Source organism: Platichthys flesus, chromosome 11 (assembly GCF_949316205.1).
Source record: "Platichthys flesus chromosome 11, fPlaFle2.1, whole genome shotgun sequence".
NCBI classification, from domain to species: domain Eukaryota; kingdom Metazoa; phylum Chordata; class Actinopteri; order Pleuronectiformes; family Pleuronectidae; genus Platichthys; species Platichthys flesus.
The window spans coordinates 5,769,274-5,785,364 of record NC_084955.1 but is presented as its reverse complement, the minus strand read 5'-3'; the positions used below and the strand labels follow the sequence as shown (position 1 = coordinate 5,785,364).

Below are 16,091 nucleotides of genomic sequence, written 5' to 3'. Positions count from 1 at the left end.
ATAGATCCATTTCATCTAAATCTTACTCACTGAACCTTTAAGGTGGAGCTGGATTATTTATTTATTTTTTCAGATAAAAATAATGAAGTGACAAAACATCACATTTTGTGTGGAGGGTTTGTACAAGTACAGAGCTCCTGAAGTCCCAGAAATTAGTATATATTTTTATCTTGTGCGCACACATTATTAAGATCAATTTTTAAATTGCATTTATAGGTTTTAAGAGTTTGTTAATTTCTCAAGTATTATGTTTGAAACACGGTCCTCCCATCGACTGAGCTGTTGTCCTTAAGTGTGCTCAGCAAATGATGCCTGACCACCCTGTGTCTCTGTGCAAGAGCAACAAGCATGTCATGGTGTCAAATTCTCAATTGAAAATAAAACTTTATTGGCCGAGTTTTTTTCCATGCTGTGGAACAATTCTTGTGGCTGTGAGCGCCAGAGTTATTAAAACACAAACCTCTTCTAGGAATAAATATATCTCATATCATAACCTGTGCCTGAAAGTTAAAAACAACGTAATCTTCTGGACCCGAGGACTTCCGTATGCATGTGATGCCTGATCGCTGTTTGGGGTTTAGAAATGCTCTGGCTCCATCTAGTGAACACCGATGTTTTCATACTAGTCCAACCCATTGCTCCGTGGACAAGTATTCTTGATGTTTCTGTAAACCTGCAGTGCGAAGTGTGACCTCTTGTGTCAGTGGATCTGATCTCATGTGAGATCACTTGACACATATAGGAGCAGTTACAGTTAAATCCGTTGTATGGTGGTTTCCTATGGTGGTTTCTCAGGTCGCCTCGCCAGCCGGCCCTTTGTGAGAGGCCCCAGCCTGCTGCCCCTCCCTCTTGATTTTTTCAATCGGAGATCATCAAGTTCGCCATCAGTAGCGAGAATTTGAACGGAAACCAGTCTAATTTCCTTATAAAAGCCTGAGAAAGAAATTGAAAATGGTCTCAATATGTATGAAATGTATAAGAGCTTATACATTCACAATTTGCTTATATTCTTTTCTTACAAAACGCACATAATGATTACAATCTAATGGTAAGTCTCCAAGCTACTTTAGATATATTCAGCTGTTTTAAACTGCTTTGTATTATCGCTCATTTAAACTTAGTACCTCTGCTACGTGATTTTACTTCTTTGTTATTTGAATTGTTTGTTTATGATTCCTGTCATTGTTAACTTAGTGCTTGTTTATAAATAAAGATGTTTTATAAATGAAATAGCCCTACCATAATAAGCCGAATTCCATTCACTATTATTTTGAAAGTGTTGACAGGAACACGTGTTCTCTGTACGTTACTTGACTCACTTCACGAGTAAACTTCTTACTTTGTCTTGCTACTCTACGTAACGGAGGGAAACTAACGGCGGTGGACTTTAGTCTCCCAACGCCTTTTAAACGGAATAAAAAGACGTGGACCGTGTGGGAACATTCTTCTTCTTCTTCTCCTGAAAGACAGAGAACCAGCAGTTGCAAAATGGACCCAAGTAAATCTCCCACGGCTCCTGAGATGAACTACGGCGGTGAGAAGTCCCCCATGGGCCAGGTGCCCCCTCCGGCCTACATCGCCAGCCCCTACCCGGGCTACCCGCCTCAGCCCGGCATGGGATACCCGCCTCAGCCCGGCATGGGATACCCAGCACAGCCGCAGGTACGCATCCCTAATACGAAATATAACATGTCCATTTGGACATTAGTGTCCTCTGCACTAATTCCTATCTATATAACTTTAAACAGTTATTTGTACATTACTCCATATGTTTGCCCCTATAATAACACTGCTTTTTAGTGAAGTATACCCATCTATATTACACATACCGTTTTTCATACTCATTCATATTGAATACCATAACTCCCAATATTCTTCTCAGGTTATATAAGGATATATATGTATGATTATTTCAATATTTCTTTTTACATAATTTATACATATGGTATACATCCGTGCGCAATCATCCTGTTCCACTGCATTTTACTTAAAGTACATTTCTCTACAAATAGTATTTTCATCTGTAGTGAAAGGTGTATGTTCTGTACACATTCTCTTTCTTTGCCTATTTTAGTTTTGTTTTGTTTTTACTTTTGTCTACCTCATTCTGCTGCTGTGAAGTTCTTCCGCATAGGATCAGCAAATCTTATCTTTTTAAAACAGTCCTTGTGGGAACTGGGGGGGGAGAGGCCACTTCTCAGAACAATGAATCCATTAAATCATAAACCAGACATGTGAACTTTGACAATAGAAAGATAATCAATAGTGTTTGTTTAAAGGAAGGATCCTTAACAATTGCTGTAACATTGACCTAATGGCCTGTTGATGCCAGGCTAACCACACCACCATTTTCACTACTATTTCCCCACTAAGCTTCACATTAATATGTCAATACTGAATAAAAGAAAATAAACGTTGTGTCCTTTAATGGATGTGATGGCGGTTTTAAACAGTGCTGGTAAACCCACACTGACATTTTCAGTTCAGTTTCACTTCCTCTGATTTAACCACGTGTCATTTTATGTTTGCCAAATCTGATGGGATTATTTCCTCATCAAGACAGACAGTTTAATTGTTTACTTTCGAAGCCTTCCTCATTTCCCCCTTCTTTTACATGAAATATTAGTAACAATTTAGCACTCGATATATATGACTATGTTTTGCCCTTGTGTTGCTTCTGTGTTATGCTGCTGTTTCAATTGTGAATTCCGTCTTTGTAGGATAAATAAAGGTACCTTATCTTAACTCATCACTGGGCTTGCATTATCTATTAGATATATATCAATATAACGTATATTGAACAATATTGATGATAAATATGTTTCGATAATGATTGATGTTGTTTTATGGCTCGGCCCTATTGGAATTGTGTTTCTTGCCTGTGACCTGCAGGGCTTCGGACCTCCACCACCTTATGGGAATCAAGCATACGGACATCAGCCACATCCCATGCAGGAGTACCCAGCACACCCGTCCACTGTCACTGTACACCAGCCTGTTGTGTACGTGACTCGGAGTCCACTGGCCGAGCCTGTCTCCGACTACATGTGTTACTCCATATTCACCTTGATGTGCTGCTGCCTGCCACTCGGCATTGCTGCCCTCATCTACTCTATCTCAGTGAGTTTGATTCACTTGTCTTCACATGCATACTCATGTGTGTAACACCAAATCAAAACATATGTTATCTCAAGACACTTTAAGGCTGAGCCCTTGTAAAATGATATAGTGGAACTAAACAGTTCCCTCTATGAGAAAGCAGTTGGCAACAGTGGAAAGAAACAGAACTCCCTTGTAAGGATAATAAACCACCAATAGAATAAGACCCGAGTGTGGGTGGGTCGAGTCGGGGGAAGAGGGGGAGAGAGATACACCAGGAGCGCTTGTGTTTCTGTTGGATTTAAAACTGGTTTGGCCTAAACAGCCTCCATTTTACTTTCGAAACAGCCTCAGTTATTTGTGGCTTGCGTGTGTGCATGCTGTGTGGGTACGCAAGAGTTAGGTACAGTAGGTGGTGAGGAAGAGATGGCACATGTTGACAACAAAAAGCTGAGATAGACATTCAGTGGTCCTTAATCTTGTGTTAGATCAGATGTACCCAGCCATGTTTTTAATAACCACAGGTTCGCCCGGGCTCTGTCATCGATTATTTCATAATTGTGTTGATCTGTTTGATTTCTTTATTTTACTCAGTTTGAATCTATTTATCTGATTCCTCTTTTTGTGAAAGGTGTATAGGGGGGACTGTAGTAGTATTTAAGCAAGCACATTTTCTGTGCAAACATTTGTTTAATTTTTTTGTCATCACAGGGTCATGTTTCCTGCTTTCCAGGGAAAATTGAGAAAACTAATTATGCAATAGAAAGAATGACTGCTGTATTGTTAAACTCCAATCCAAAGTTAGGCAACATAATTTATCAGTTAGACATGGAATGTAGTATTTACTCTTCAGAAAGCTTCATGAGGACATAGAAGGTTTTCTCTAGTAACATATTCATCACTTGAGTTTAGAATTAATTCAGCAGTTTATATAAAAGCAGTTGTGGGTCTGTTTTGTGTTCAAAACATTGATTATTGAGTTTGTTTTTCCTCTGTGACCCACTGGAATTCTTTGGGGTAAAGAAAGTACATCTTGTTTGAGAGGAAGAGTTGGCTGATTGTTTCCATGAGGTTGATTTAAAACCTCAGAGTGGAAAACTACCCCCAGAGTGGGACTTGAAACACCTCTGGTGATGCATGTAGGTCAACTGAGTGATGTCACACATATTCACAGTTCCGTTCAATAACAGTAGATTGACACTTCGGAATCACTGCATTGTTCTGAACCTAATCAGATTATATGAATACCATAATAGTATTTTCTAGGGACGGGAATCGGCAGGGACCTCCCGATACGATACTATCACGATACTTAGGTGGCGATACGATATGTATTGCGATACTATATTACAATTTCTTGTGATTTCTTTTGGTTATTTTTATTTTTTATAAACACTGGACCATGGAAAACAGTAGAATCATACCTTCAAATACAACACAGTCAAATTCACTTAGAGCTTTACAAGTTTTATTTCAAATATCAACATTAACTTAATGACTGCCGGGCAGCCAATAGAGAATATAAATAAAAATGTGCCCTATTATTGATTAGTCCCTGTCAACTGCACACAAACTGACAGATTAAGAAATGTATACCACTTAGGCTACTTTTAAACAGTAAGTAAAAACTGCAAAAAGTAGGCTATGCAAAGCTAGTGATTGGGTATGTTTAGATTCTTTTGCAAAAACAAGAGTTGGTCAACATGCTCTGGGTGAGGTTACTCCTCCCCCCATATACCCCCCCCCCCCATATAAACCAGTAAATATATTTAAAGGAGGACCATCTACATTTCTATATCACAAGTCTTTTTTATGAGTATACTGAATGATATCTGATAATCAAAAATGGACTGAACCTGACTATTGTTCCCGAAAGGTTGTTTACATCTTTGGCGATTCTGTTTGCTGCCAGCAGTTTCTGTTTGCACTGTTACCATGGACGTGTGGACACTTTATTAAGTAACAATCAGGCAAGAGCTGAAGTTATAATTAGAAGTCGATTTGTGTGGTATCTAAACGGAGCTATATTTGGTAGATACCACTGTCACTGCAGATTTCAGCTGTATGTGTGTGGAGTCTGGTTTCTGGTTTCATTGCAGTGTGGCCTGTAGATCAAGAGGTTTGGCACTGGGGCACTGTGCTTTTCGGAGGGGGAGGGCTTTTGCTTTATATGTGCATATAAATACACACATTATATTTAATTGTACAACACCAATTTTGCTTGAATACGAAGAAGAAATGCCCAGAGAACTAAAGCTTTAAACTGTGCAAGAAAACATCTCACTTGGTGCATTTTAAAGATTTTATGGTACGCCCGTCACAATAAAACTTTAGTTGGACAAGATGTTATCCCAGAAAATTGAGATAAATAGAAAATGTGCATAATTTTAAACCACTGATATAATGATATTATAGCATAATCCTGCATAATCTTTTGTGTTAGGTTAGTATTCAGCGTTTCACCTTTGGATGGTGTGTGTGTGCGTCTGTCTGACTGCTTGTCACTCTTCTCACACACAACCCGACGATGACATGTATTTAGTTGGTAATGGATGATGTTGGATCATGAATCCGGATCGTTCCTGTCACTTTACCTGCGATATCCTGGTTGTGCGCGTCTTGTGTTCTGCTTCTTATCTGATCCTGAAAGATATTTCTTTCATATTGTGAATATATTTGTGCACATCAGTCAATCTGTGTTACTGATAACAATAATATGCCTCAGTTTTAATGATGGTCTTATAGTCTTCGGGGGGGCGGGGGGGGATTCAAAAGATAATGAAATCTCGCTCACTGTCAACAATTTTAAATTGAACATCATTCTTGTTATGTGGTGGATGCAGAAATCTTGCATTTCAGAAAAAAATGTGCTTTTATTTTGTCACCCATTACAGACACTTTACAAGTAAATGACACAAGTAAAGATTGTCAGCAACTTATGTGTATATATTTTATTATGAAAACTTATTAACTTATTAACTTTTTGCTTATCTTTTCTGAGACTCGGGTACTGAACCTTAAATATGGGCATAAAACATCAACCATCAACATTTTTAATGATAACTGAAAAGTACTGGTGTTGGTGTTGGCAATGGTCGTCTCTGTGCTTTCTGGCAGTACAAAAAAAACGTGTCAGTGTGTCAACTGTGCTGAAGCCTTTCCTTGACTAGAACATACCATATCCTGTGATGTTATCATGATGAAGATCCCACATAGTAGCATACTGCTGCATGTATCTCTGCAGCTCACCACAGGGAATTGTTTGATGCTTTACTGCAGAGACCATATCTTTATTCGCTTATGGAGTCATGGCCGTCGAACAGACGAGATCAAACATGTCCTCTCAAAAGGTTGGTTTACATTCAGCTTTAGCCTATTCATGTAAAACCCAATGGAAAACCCCTGTATGACTTAATCTCTTGCTGTATTTACTTAACGGCTGTGATAGTGTGCTTTCTCTAGCTTTCCTTTTTTTTCTACATGGTTACTCAACCTGAACACTCCTATCCAATTTCACTGCAGCAAATAACATTTCTGAAGTTTTGCAACAATTTGGTATCCAACATTTTACAAAGCTGATTCACATCTCCGAATAATAACTCCCTCAGGGCGACTGCTCTCCTCCTCTCCAGCTCTTAAACATCGGCCGTAACCTTTCCCTCTTTGCTTTCCGTGGACATATCCTGTGTACTTTTGATTAGTCACTTCCTAATCATCTGTTACTTTCCCCTGCATCAGACCTCATGACGACAATTCATTACACGACAAAGAGCCTCCACCTTAACATTGCCTTGTAGGGTCAAATATTGGAATAGGGCTCTTAAACACACATGGAAACATTTCACAGATCAAATAATTTTTCTCTGCAGAACATTTGCATTCCTTTGAGCACACTCTTTGTGATATTGTAGCTGCATGAATGACAAACAGATGAATTCCCTTCTGTTGAGAAGTTTTTGTTGATGATCTGTACAGCGCCCGTCATTTTCCTTGTGTGCTTCCTGGAAGTTAGACGTGTCTCTATCCCTCCTTCTGCCCGTCCCTCAGTTGCAATAGTGTGTCTTGCAAACACGAAAGTTGAGTCCAATAAGTGTGATGGACATGTATGTGTTACATTGCATGTGCCATAGATGTTGTCACAAGGATCTAATAAGCCTTGCAGTATAGACAGCCTCGATTGAGTTAGAAACTGAAATAGAATATTGTCAAAAAGGAGTTAGTGCTTGTAAGTACTTCATTCTTCTCCTGAGTTGTTTTATGAGAGATTTGGCAAGACAGGAGGGACAAAGAGGGAGCTGGAAGGACAAGTGTTTAAGGGACACTCATGAGACAGCCATGGTTAGGGTTGGGTGTGTCTCAAACTTTTGTGTGTGTGTTCCTGCATTTTTTCACAGAGTTTATTACTGGAAAGCTAGATAAAAGAGGAGGCAGAGACGGGAATGAGATCAAGTGGAAATAACAAACAAGGAGACGGGGTGTGGCGGAGAGAGATAGGGATGACTGCTTGAATCTGTTCCACTTAACATCTTCTATGTGGCATTTCAAGCACAAAGGACCAGGGATTTAGCCTCTCGTGAAACCATCTCTTCATGTACACATTCTTTCTTTCCTGCTAAGTAAAACAGTATTTTACTCTATAAATGTGTAGTTAATGAGAATTGGTCTCCTGTTAGATGCAGGATGAGATGTGGAGAGTTACAAGGCGGAACACAAGAAGTGTCCACACAATGAATTTGTCAGTGCTCTGTGGCCAAGCCACTCCTCTCTCGATGGCAGCGTCAACAAACGGTTCTTTGTTTCGTCACATCTAAGCTCGCTATGACAGTGGATTAACTTCCAGACATTAACTGGAAGGGTCTGTACAGTGTGATGTCATAATGGGTTACTTCCTGTCAACAGATCCCCTCTACTGCAACAGTGAGAACTTCCTTATCAAAATACATGGAAATCACTTATAATACATTATAAATTAAATTATTCACATTCAAAAATCAGAATCAGAATGAGAATGTATTTATTGCAAAGTAGGTTTACACCTACAAGGAATTTGCTTTGGTTATTGGTGCATACAATGAACAGAGAACATAAAAACATACAAACACAATAAATACAACACACATAATAAAAGCAATAAAAAGAAACAATATATATTTACTCACTATTTACTGTTTACTCCCTTTTTCTAATATTTATACAAAGCAACATTTATTTAGACATAAACATATCTAAATAAAAGATATATAATAGATAAAAGATATAAAAAGTGAAATGCAAGACATTGAACGGTGTCAGATTGCAATAATCAATGCAATGCAGTATAACATAATATAATATAATGTGTTAATTTAACACATCCTTGAGGTGTAGGGGCGGAATAAAAATGTGTTTTACTTATAATAAATAATTTTCAACTACTGCTTACTGCAACCCTACATGTCACTAGTTGCTAAATCTAGGTTAAATTATTTGAGATCACATAATTGATAAGCTCAGACATTATCGGTTCAAAACAGGAAAACAAATGATTTACTGTTTAATTTAGCTGCATAAAAGATATCTTGCTGACGTTGGGCTCTATTTGGATCATATGAGGACAGATCATCTTGCATTATTTGAAAGACTGAAAAGAAGCCTGCAGAGCCAAAGGGTTTTACTCTGTCCCTAATTCAATTAGATGTGCAAATGTTGAACGTTTTTGAAAAACTAAACACATACTGTTTTCAATTCATTTCTTTAGTTGGTTTAGCAGTTGGTCAGAAAAAAGGTCCATGTTAGAATAAAAGTGAAATAAAAACATATGTAAAATGAATTCATTAAAAAGTGCAGCACAAAAATACACAATCCAATTATCAAGCTTTACAAGTACACATGGATTGATAACACATATAGACAAATATAGATACAGTAGTAGTATTAGTAGCAGTAGATACTGTAAGGGTAGTATTTAGATAATCGGTACATACCTAGGCTTGTGTTGTTCTTGCAAATGATTGAAGCTTGTTAAACAAATTGGAAATGTAAATTAAGTTATTAAATAAAGTCCGCACCTAAAAATCTACCCCCACAAGGCAGCTATATATAAAATAAGCTGTTGACACTGATCACATCTAACTGCTGCTTTGCCATGAAGGAACATGTGAGAGCTCCTCATTAACCTGAAAGAGCAAAACATGTTGATTATCAAATTTTCACTCAGCAGATTTATTTAAATTTCTCACTAGCAAACTGATGGGATTTCTTTATCCCACCTGGATGACAAGATTGAACACTTAAATCAGAACTTCTCATCTCTCGTCATCACAAGTCCAAATGATACCATTAGAACATGTGTTTTAGGAATCCGAGTCCCAGTGGATAGAGTTGTGTGTGTTAATCCACTTAGCTGCAGAGAATTATGTGAGGACAGACACCTGTTGCCTGCCAGTCAAAATGGCAGAAAGCTCGTGGAGAATTCGGCATCACAGAGGGTCATAAAGGATGTAAATGGACATAACACGATAACATGCAAGTTAAATATTGTATAAAGCAAAGATCGCCGATCCTAATTGATCCTAAGACAAGAAATATGTATTTTAGATATAACTGAATGAAATCTGTCTTACAGTCAAATGCATTAGGAAAGACTGAATAAACGCATTCTGTAGCTGTGACCACATTGAATGCAAATATTTGTTCAACTGGATTTTCTCTAGGTCAATAAGACTAATGAACTAACTGACTGCTTTTATTTTGTTACATTTTTTTGTAATTTGACTACTGCAAGCAACTAATACTCAATACTTATAAGGGCTGGACAATATGGCCTAAAATGATATCCAGATAAATATTTTCACATCATTCGATAGTTATCACAATAAATCATGTTATCTCTTTTAAATTTAGGGACCGATCTTTTCTCCTGTGTGAATGCTGTGTTTTTAAACCTTTTATATGGCATACTTCGCCAATGTATATATGGGGGTTAGGGGTTAGGGTTTTATACATATATATATATTGAACCTATTGATGGGGTTAGGGTTTCAATTTATTGTGCAGTCCAGCTGACTGTAATAAACTTCATATACATTTTATGTGATGGCTAATAGTTTAGCTAATATTTTAGCAGAAATTTAACAACCCTAGCATTCATTTGGAGACATGGACTTAATACATTTACATCCCAATAAATTGGCTGCTGAATGCTCCACTATGTCCACTCGCTAGTTGTTAACAATTTGACGATGTGACATTCAATACTGGTAGATGGTGTATAGCGGGTATCAGAGATTTGTCACTAAAAACAGTTCCCTCTTGAACTACAAACAAGTGGAAAGAGAGAGCTTAAGCACACTGCATTTAAATTAAATAGTCTATTGATCCGTCCAGCTTTAAATCAACATAGGCAATCCACTCTAGCTACCTCGCAATGAATCACTATGACGCTGATCTGTGATGGTCAGTGTATCTGCATTTCCAGTTTCTCAGGCGTGTCTTTTTTCTCTCTTGGGGGCAAGCACCAGACACAAGCTTGTACCCTTGTACCCCTGGGTGGGCTTCCCCCCGGGAAGTCAGACTGTAATAAATCCCAGATGTGGCATTTTAAAGACCTACCTAGTGGCCCTTTGAAGTAAAATATCCGAGCTCACATTATAAAGGCAGGCTTCCCTTGAAACTGGCAGCAGCTTTGAGGCTACGTCTGTTTAGCCATGGACAAACAACAACAGCCACCACCATGTGAGTGAAAAAATATCCACAGAACTCGGTGTGTAAAGGTCTTTAGTGTAAAAACAGGTACATGTGTGTCAACCAGAGGTACACAGATCAATGTCACCGAGTGGAATGCATTGCCAGTGTTGACCTTGCCGTCAGCCAATCAGATACAGGCCCCAAGCTGAATCCCATCGTGGGAGTGAAGGTTAGGAATGATGGAATGTTTGGTTGAGGTGTCAAGTCTTTGAACTGCAAATTTTTTTAATACATTTTTGTGTAGTTGTTGTTTTCATGGGTGCTTGGAAACCTGGAAAGTTACACAGTTGGTGAGGGGTAGAGTTTTCTGTTCAGGCTCGAAAAGGAAAAAATACAGCCCGACCAGAACTCAACAGCCATATCTTTTTTTTTGTGTGTGAACCAGAGCCTGATTAGGTTAATATAAGCTGCACTGAGATTGTGTTTCTGCGTCCCTGAGACGTAGTGATGTAAGTGTTTCTGCTGCGGCCTGCCAGGACACAAAAAAAAGCAGGGAAATATCACAACAAACCAATAAACAAGGTTTACGCTACGCTCCCTCCTAACTCCCACGCTGGCCTGCGCTTACTTCACAACAATAAACGACAACACTAATCCGAAGTTATTAGGGCTAGTAGAGTGAAGGGATTGCTTTGTGTTAGATTCCCTCTGGAATCAGCTGGCCTGCCCCCACTGCAAAAACAGTAACCCTTGTGTGTTAAAAACAAACCAGATGAAGTGACAAGTATCCACACTCAAGTGAGGGGGCTGCAGGTTTAACACCAGCTATCGTCTTAAATTAAAGGGATAGTTCATCCAGAAATACAAAGAAAATTCACTCGTTATCACTCACACCTCTGCTGATGGAAGGCTGGTTGAAGTGTTTGAGTCCACAAAACACTGCTGGAGATGAAGTGCTTCTTCAGAGGTAATAAAACAGAAAACTTGCCTCTAGGTGCATTCATGGACCGTCGTAAATGCTTACTTCCACTAGCTTGGTCACTTCTGCTGAACCGTTAGGGATAAAACACGGTGTAACTGACCTTGTTTCGAGGCAAATATGTATGTCGGGGCTTGTGGACACAAGGATGACACCGCATGAGCAGTATGGAAGCATGTTTTGTTTTTTTCTGTTGTTTTATTATGTCTGAAGAGGAACAATGACCAATGAGCCACATTTAGTCATTGAGATCATTTAAGTCAGGGGTGTCCAAACTACGATCCGCGGGCCATCTGCGGGCCGCCATCCATTAAAAATTTTTTTAGAATTATAGTTTTGCTCTAATTTTTAAGAACTTGTACAGTCTTTATTCCTGTTGTTCTGGGTTTATAGCCTTGAATGCACTTATTATAAGTCGCTTTGGATAAAAGCGTCAGCTAAATGAAATGTAATGTAATGTTCTTCTCAGTTAAGGCCGCCACGCCGCCTCCCTGAGCAATGCGATTGTCAGCAGTCCACTCCAGCGCGAGGGGTAGTGGCGGCATGAGTGGTCGTATTTGTTTCTGTATGTGGCCCACGGGATAAAAAGTTTCGACATCCCTGGTTTAAGTCAATGTGGAGCTGTACTTAAACTGAGTCAGGCTATCTTAGGGAATTCGGAGAGATCTCATCTAAGAGAGAGGCAGACTGAAGAAGTACTCTGCTCACTGATCTGAGTGGTTTGTTTGTTAAAGAGAAGTCAGGCCGTGGAATTCGAGTGAGCTATGGGTATGTAATAAGCTATTTATTGTGTCCTTGCCAGGGAGCTAAAGCTAGCTAACAGTTGTTTGTAGACATCAGCCATCACATCACAATTTTATATTAAAGTGTGGCCTCAGTGTGGTTCACACAATCTAAATTCCAAGGATGCTTTCTGAAAAGCGCTCTAAGCAGCTGTTTCTTTTATCTGATGTAACTGAATTATGATTTTGTGAAGCAAAGTAAAGAGCTGTGAACTGGGGATGTCCAGCCTTTAATTTCACCATGTCAAACCAACAGGCTTGACGCTTTGACACCATGATTTTGTTTTCAGGGGAGGCGGTATGTCTCACTGTGTGTGAGAGAGACTCTGCAGGCTTTTGAAATTTGTTCCATCCTCTTTCATCAGCTCTTTTCACTTATGCTCTCTCTGCGATCTTCTCACAAATATAGGGCCCCATCGCTATCTAGGAGGAGAATAAGAGGGGACATTGCATAAATTTTGCCCAATTTGAGGGGTGGGAGTTTATAGTTACATTTGATGATAGGTATATTGAGTAAAAGTTATTAGTGAACATTTGTTAAAGTAAAAAAAAAAAGAAGGCCCTTGAAGTGGATGTAACTAGTACTTGATAGTACCGGGTTGGACCCCCTTTTGCCTTCAGAACTGCCTTAATTCTTCATAGCATAGATTCAACAATGCGTAGCGTTTAAACAATGCTCAATTGGTACTATGGGGCCAAAAGTGTGCCAAGAAAAAAACTCCATACCATTAAACCACCATGGATCCATGCTTTCATGTTTATGCCAAATTCTGACCCTATCATCTGAATGTCGCAGCTGAAATCAAGACTCATCAGACCAGGCCACGTTTTTCCAATCTTCTATTTTCCAAATTTGGTGACAATCCCAGTAGATCATCAGGTTTTGAAATACTCAGACCAGTCAGTCTGGCACCAAGAACCATGCCACGTTCAAAGTCCCTTAAATCCCTGATGCTCGGTTTGAACTTCAGAAAGTCGTCTTCACCACGTCTAGATTCCTCAATGCATTGAGTTGCTGCCATGTGATTGGCTGATTAGCTATTTGTGTTAACAAGCAATTGAGCATGTGTGCCTAATAAAGTGGCCGGTGAATGTGTGTGTGTGTGTATATATATATATATATACACACACACACACATATATACAATTTATACAAAACCAGAGAGACTTGTTACCTTTGGACAGAGCCCGGCTTAACATGTCCTCCTCCTGTTCCGTCTGAATCTTATTGCTAAGCTAACTCTGTTCTGGCTGTTGCATCATTAACATTATTATTGTAGCGATGTTGCAAAACAATGAATCATATGACGTCGTTGCTCTGCAGATGAGGCCCTATCAAAACTACTTTGATTATATTATGTTCATTTGTGGTACAGCAATCTAATCTTTACATCTGTGAACATAAGGTTTAAAAAATATTTTGTTATATCTACCTCAGTCATTTACGTTTTAAATATTTGCTCTCCCCCACAGACTCGTGAAGCCAACCACTCCGGTGACCAGCTTGCAGCGGAGCGGAGCAGCAGGTTGGCCCGAACACTGAACCATGTGGGCCTGGGACTCGGTCTTGCGGTTGTCATCCTCATGGCTGTCTACCTGGTGGTTATTGCGACTGTCATCGCCCATTAAATCAGCTTGAAATTTGTTCCCATATTTCTTGTCCCCATAATCAGTCTACACCAGGTTGTCGAACCACGTCTGGAACATGACCATCAGAAAGGGCTTATATTTGCTAACATGATTTGAAGATAATCTTTTGAAGAGTTTCAGATTTTTTTGTTGTTGTAATTGGCCATTTGTTTTAAAGAGACCTCAGAAGCATTTTACATTTTAATTACGTTGTCATTACGTTCCAACAATGCAGAGTAACCACTTCAGCTTTACTGTATTCACATTCCATCGACAATTCTTTTTGTTTGTGATTTGTTTAATCACAAACTTTCTGTTATCACACATCTAAAAAATATGCTATTTGGTCATTCTTACACTTTAATGTCCCAAATTTGTGTCTCGGTTCCATGTTGCTCTTTCACACATGCAGACTTCATGTTTCATTCAAAGAAAGTTTTACATTTTGTGTTCAAATTGCAAATGTTTATTCATGGTGCGGTTTTAAAGAGATTTGTCTGGTTGTGTGACGGGGGGGGGGGCACTCCTGCCTTTTCAAATTATTTGTTGGCTGTAAATATGCACTAACACCCTTTAACCCACTTAGAAGTCTGCTCTGCTAGAATCGCAAAAAGAAACGAGCAAAGTAATGCCTTAAAAATCACTCAAAAAAGGAGGGGTTTGAAGCTCACCCTGATCAAGTGAAGAAAATGGGTTATAATAATAATGTCTGTGTCTCATCAGATAGTCTCTGAGCTTAATGTGCACACCACACAGGAAAGGCCTCCTCTTTATTCCAAATGAACAGGAACTCACAGCTTCTCTCAATATCAGCAGAAACTTGGCGGACACGACCAGTTTGTATATCAGGGGCTGTGGTTCTGTGTTTGAAAGTTGTGGTTTGTTAAGTCTCACTGGTTTAGTATTGTTTTGTCAACCAATGTCTGTTTGTGCTTTTCTTAACCATAGCTGAAATAAAGATTTTACTTTGTACCAGATTTCCTTATAAATAAAAGTGAAGTATGTTGAGAGAAACATTCCCTTGTGCCGTGGTCTGTTGTGATGATGAGCAGTGCCAGATCCTAACAAGGTTTCTCACAATACGTCAGAGCATTTATGGTGCTGCTGGGAAAGTGCGTGTCAGAGAACAGGCTCGCTCACATGACTTCCTGTAAAGAACAGGCCCTGAAGAAATATATCCATCACACTCTTCCTCTCTCACCCTGCTCACTCCTTTTCCCCAGACCCCTCTTCTCCTTCCTCGTCTTCAAGTTACGTTGTAATTTCTGACTTGCCTTTTCTATCAAATCCTTCATTCTCATTGTGCCGACTCTATCTTCAGGATTTCCCTTTGCAAAAATCCAACGTGACATATGATCTCCGGCACACACACACTCACACATACCGTTGAAGTCCTCTGACCTGCACTGATTCATCAGACACAATTGGATGAGCTGCAAGAATTTGGAAGAAAAACACTCGCACTGAATAATGGCACCATTATCTTTCTCCTAATGCCGTCCTAATCCTCCACAGGATTCTATACAGCCACATCGTCTACCATTAATTATGTTTTCTTTTTGGGTTTCCCATCAATTCCCACATCAAAAATGGGAATAAGGGGTTTGTGTGTGTGTGGGGGGTCAATTTGCAGTAACTCCAGTTTTAGTTAGTGTTTCTTTTTATCTTCGTAGCCTGTTAGGATAGGCTGCTCTCAACCGTTTTCCCAGGTGTGGCACTGAAACCTTTCCCATATGAACTAAAGGAACTGACTGATTAGACGGTGTGGCACGCAAAATGTAAAAAATGAAAAACATCTCTTTATTTCCCTCTACAGTCAACAGTAAGTGTGTGCTGACATTTCTGTTGTGTGGCTGCTCGAGATGGGGATCAGACTCAGGTTACTGAAGTGTTTTTCCACTGAATACTGACGTCATCGGGAGATTTCCTGTAAGTAG

General features: G+C 39.3%; 1 protein-coding gene across 1 annotated transcript; it reads left to right on the top strand.

Annotated features, from left to right (window-relative positions):
- Positions 1–1,324: 1,324 nt before the first annotated feature.
- On the top strand, positions 1,325–15,170 carry LOC133965152 (proline-rich transmembrane protein 1-like). Its single transcript, XM_062399562.1, has 3 exons — positions 1,325–1,662; positions 2,893–3,120; positions 13,999–15,170. Exons 1-3 carry the CDS (start codon positions 1,489–1,491, stop codon positions 14,152–14,154), a joined length of 558 nt encoding a protein of 185 aa, XP_062255546.1. The 5' UTR covers positions 1,325–1,488; the 3' UTR covers positions 14,155–15,170.
- Positions 15,171–16,091: the final 921 nt, after the last annotated feature.

Bases quoted from the DNA above. Each gene is read 5' to 3' on its own strand.
- LOC133965152 (XM_062399562.1), top strand. From the start codon at position 1,489: ATGGACCCAAGTAAATCTCCCACGGCTCCTGAGATGAACTACGGCGGT. The intron at 1,663-2,892 runs GTACGCATCCCT...TGTGACCTGCAG, and splicing joins GATACCCAGCACAGCCGCAG to GGCTTCGGACCTCCACCACC. The intron at 3,121-13,998 runs GTGAGTTTGATT...TCTCCCCCACAG, and splicing joins CCCTCATCTACTCTATCTCA to ACTCGTGAAGCCAACCACTC.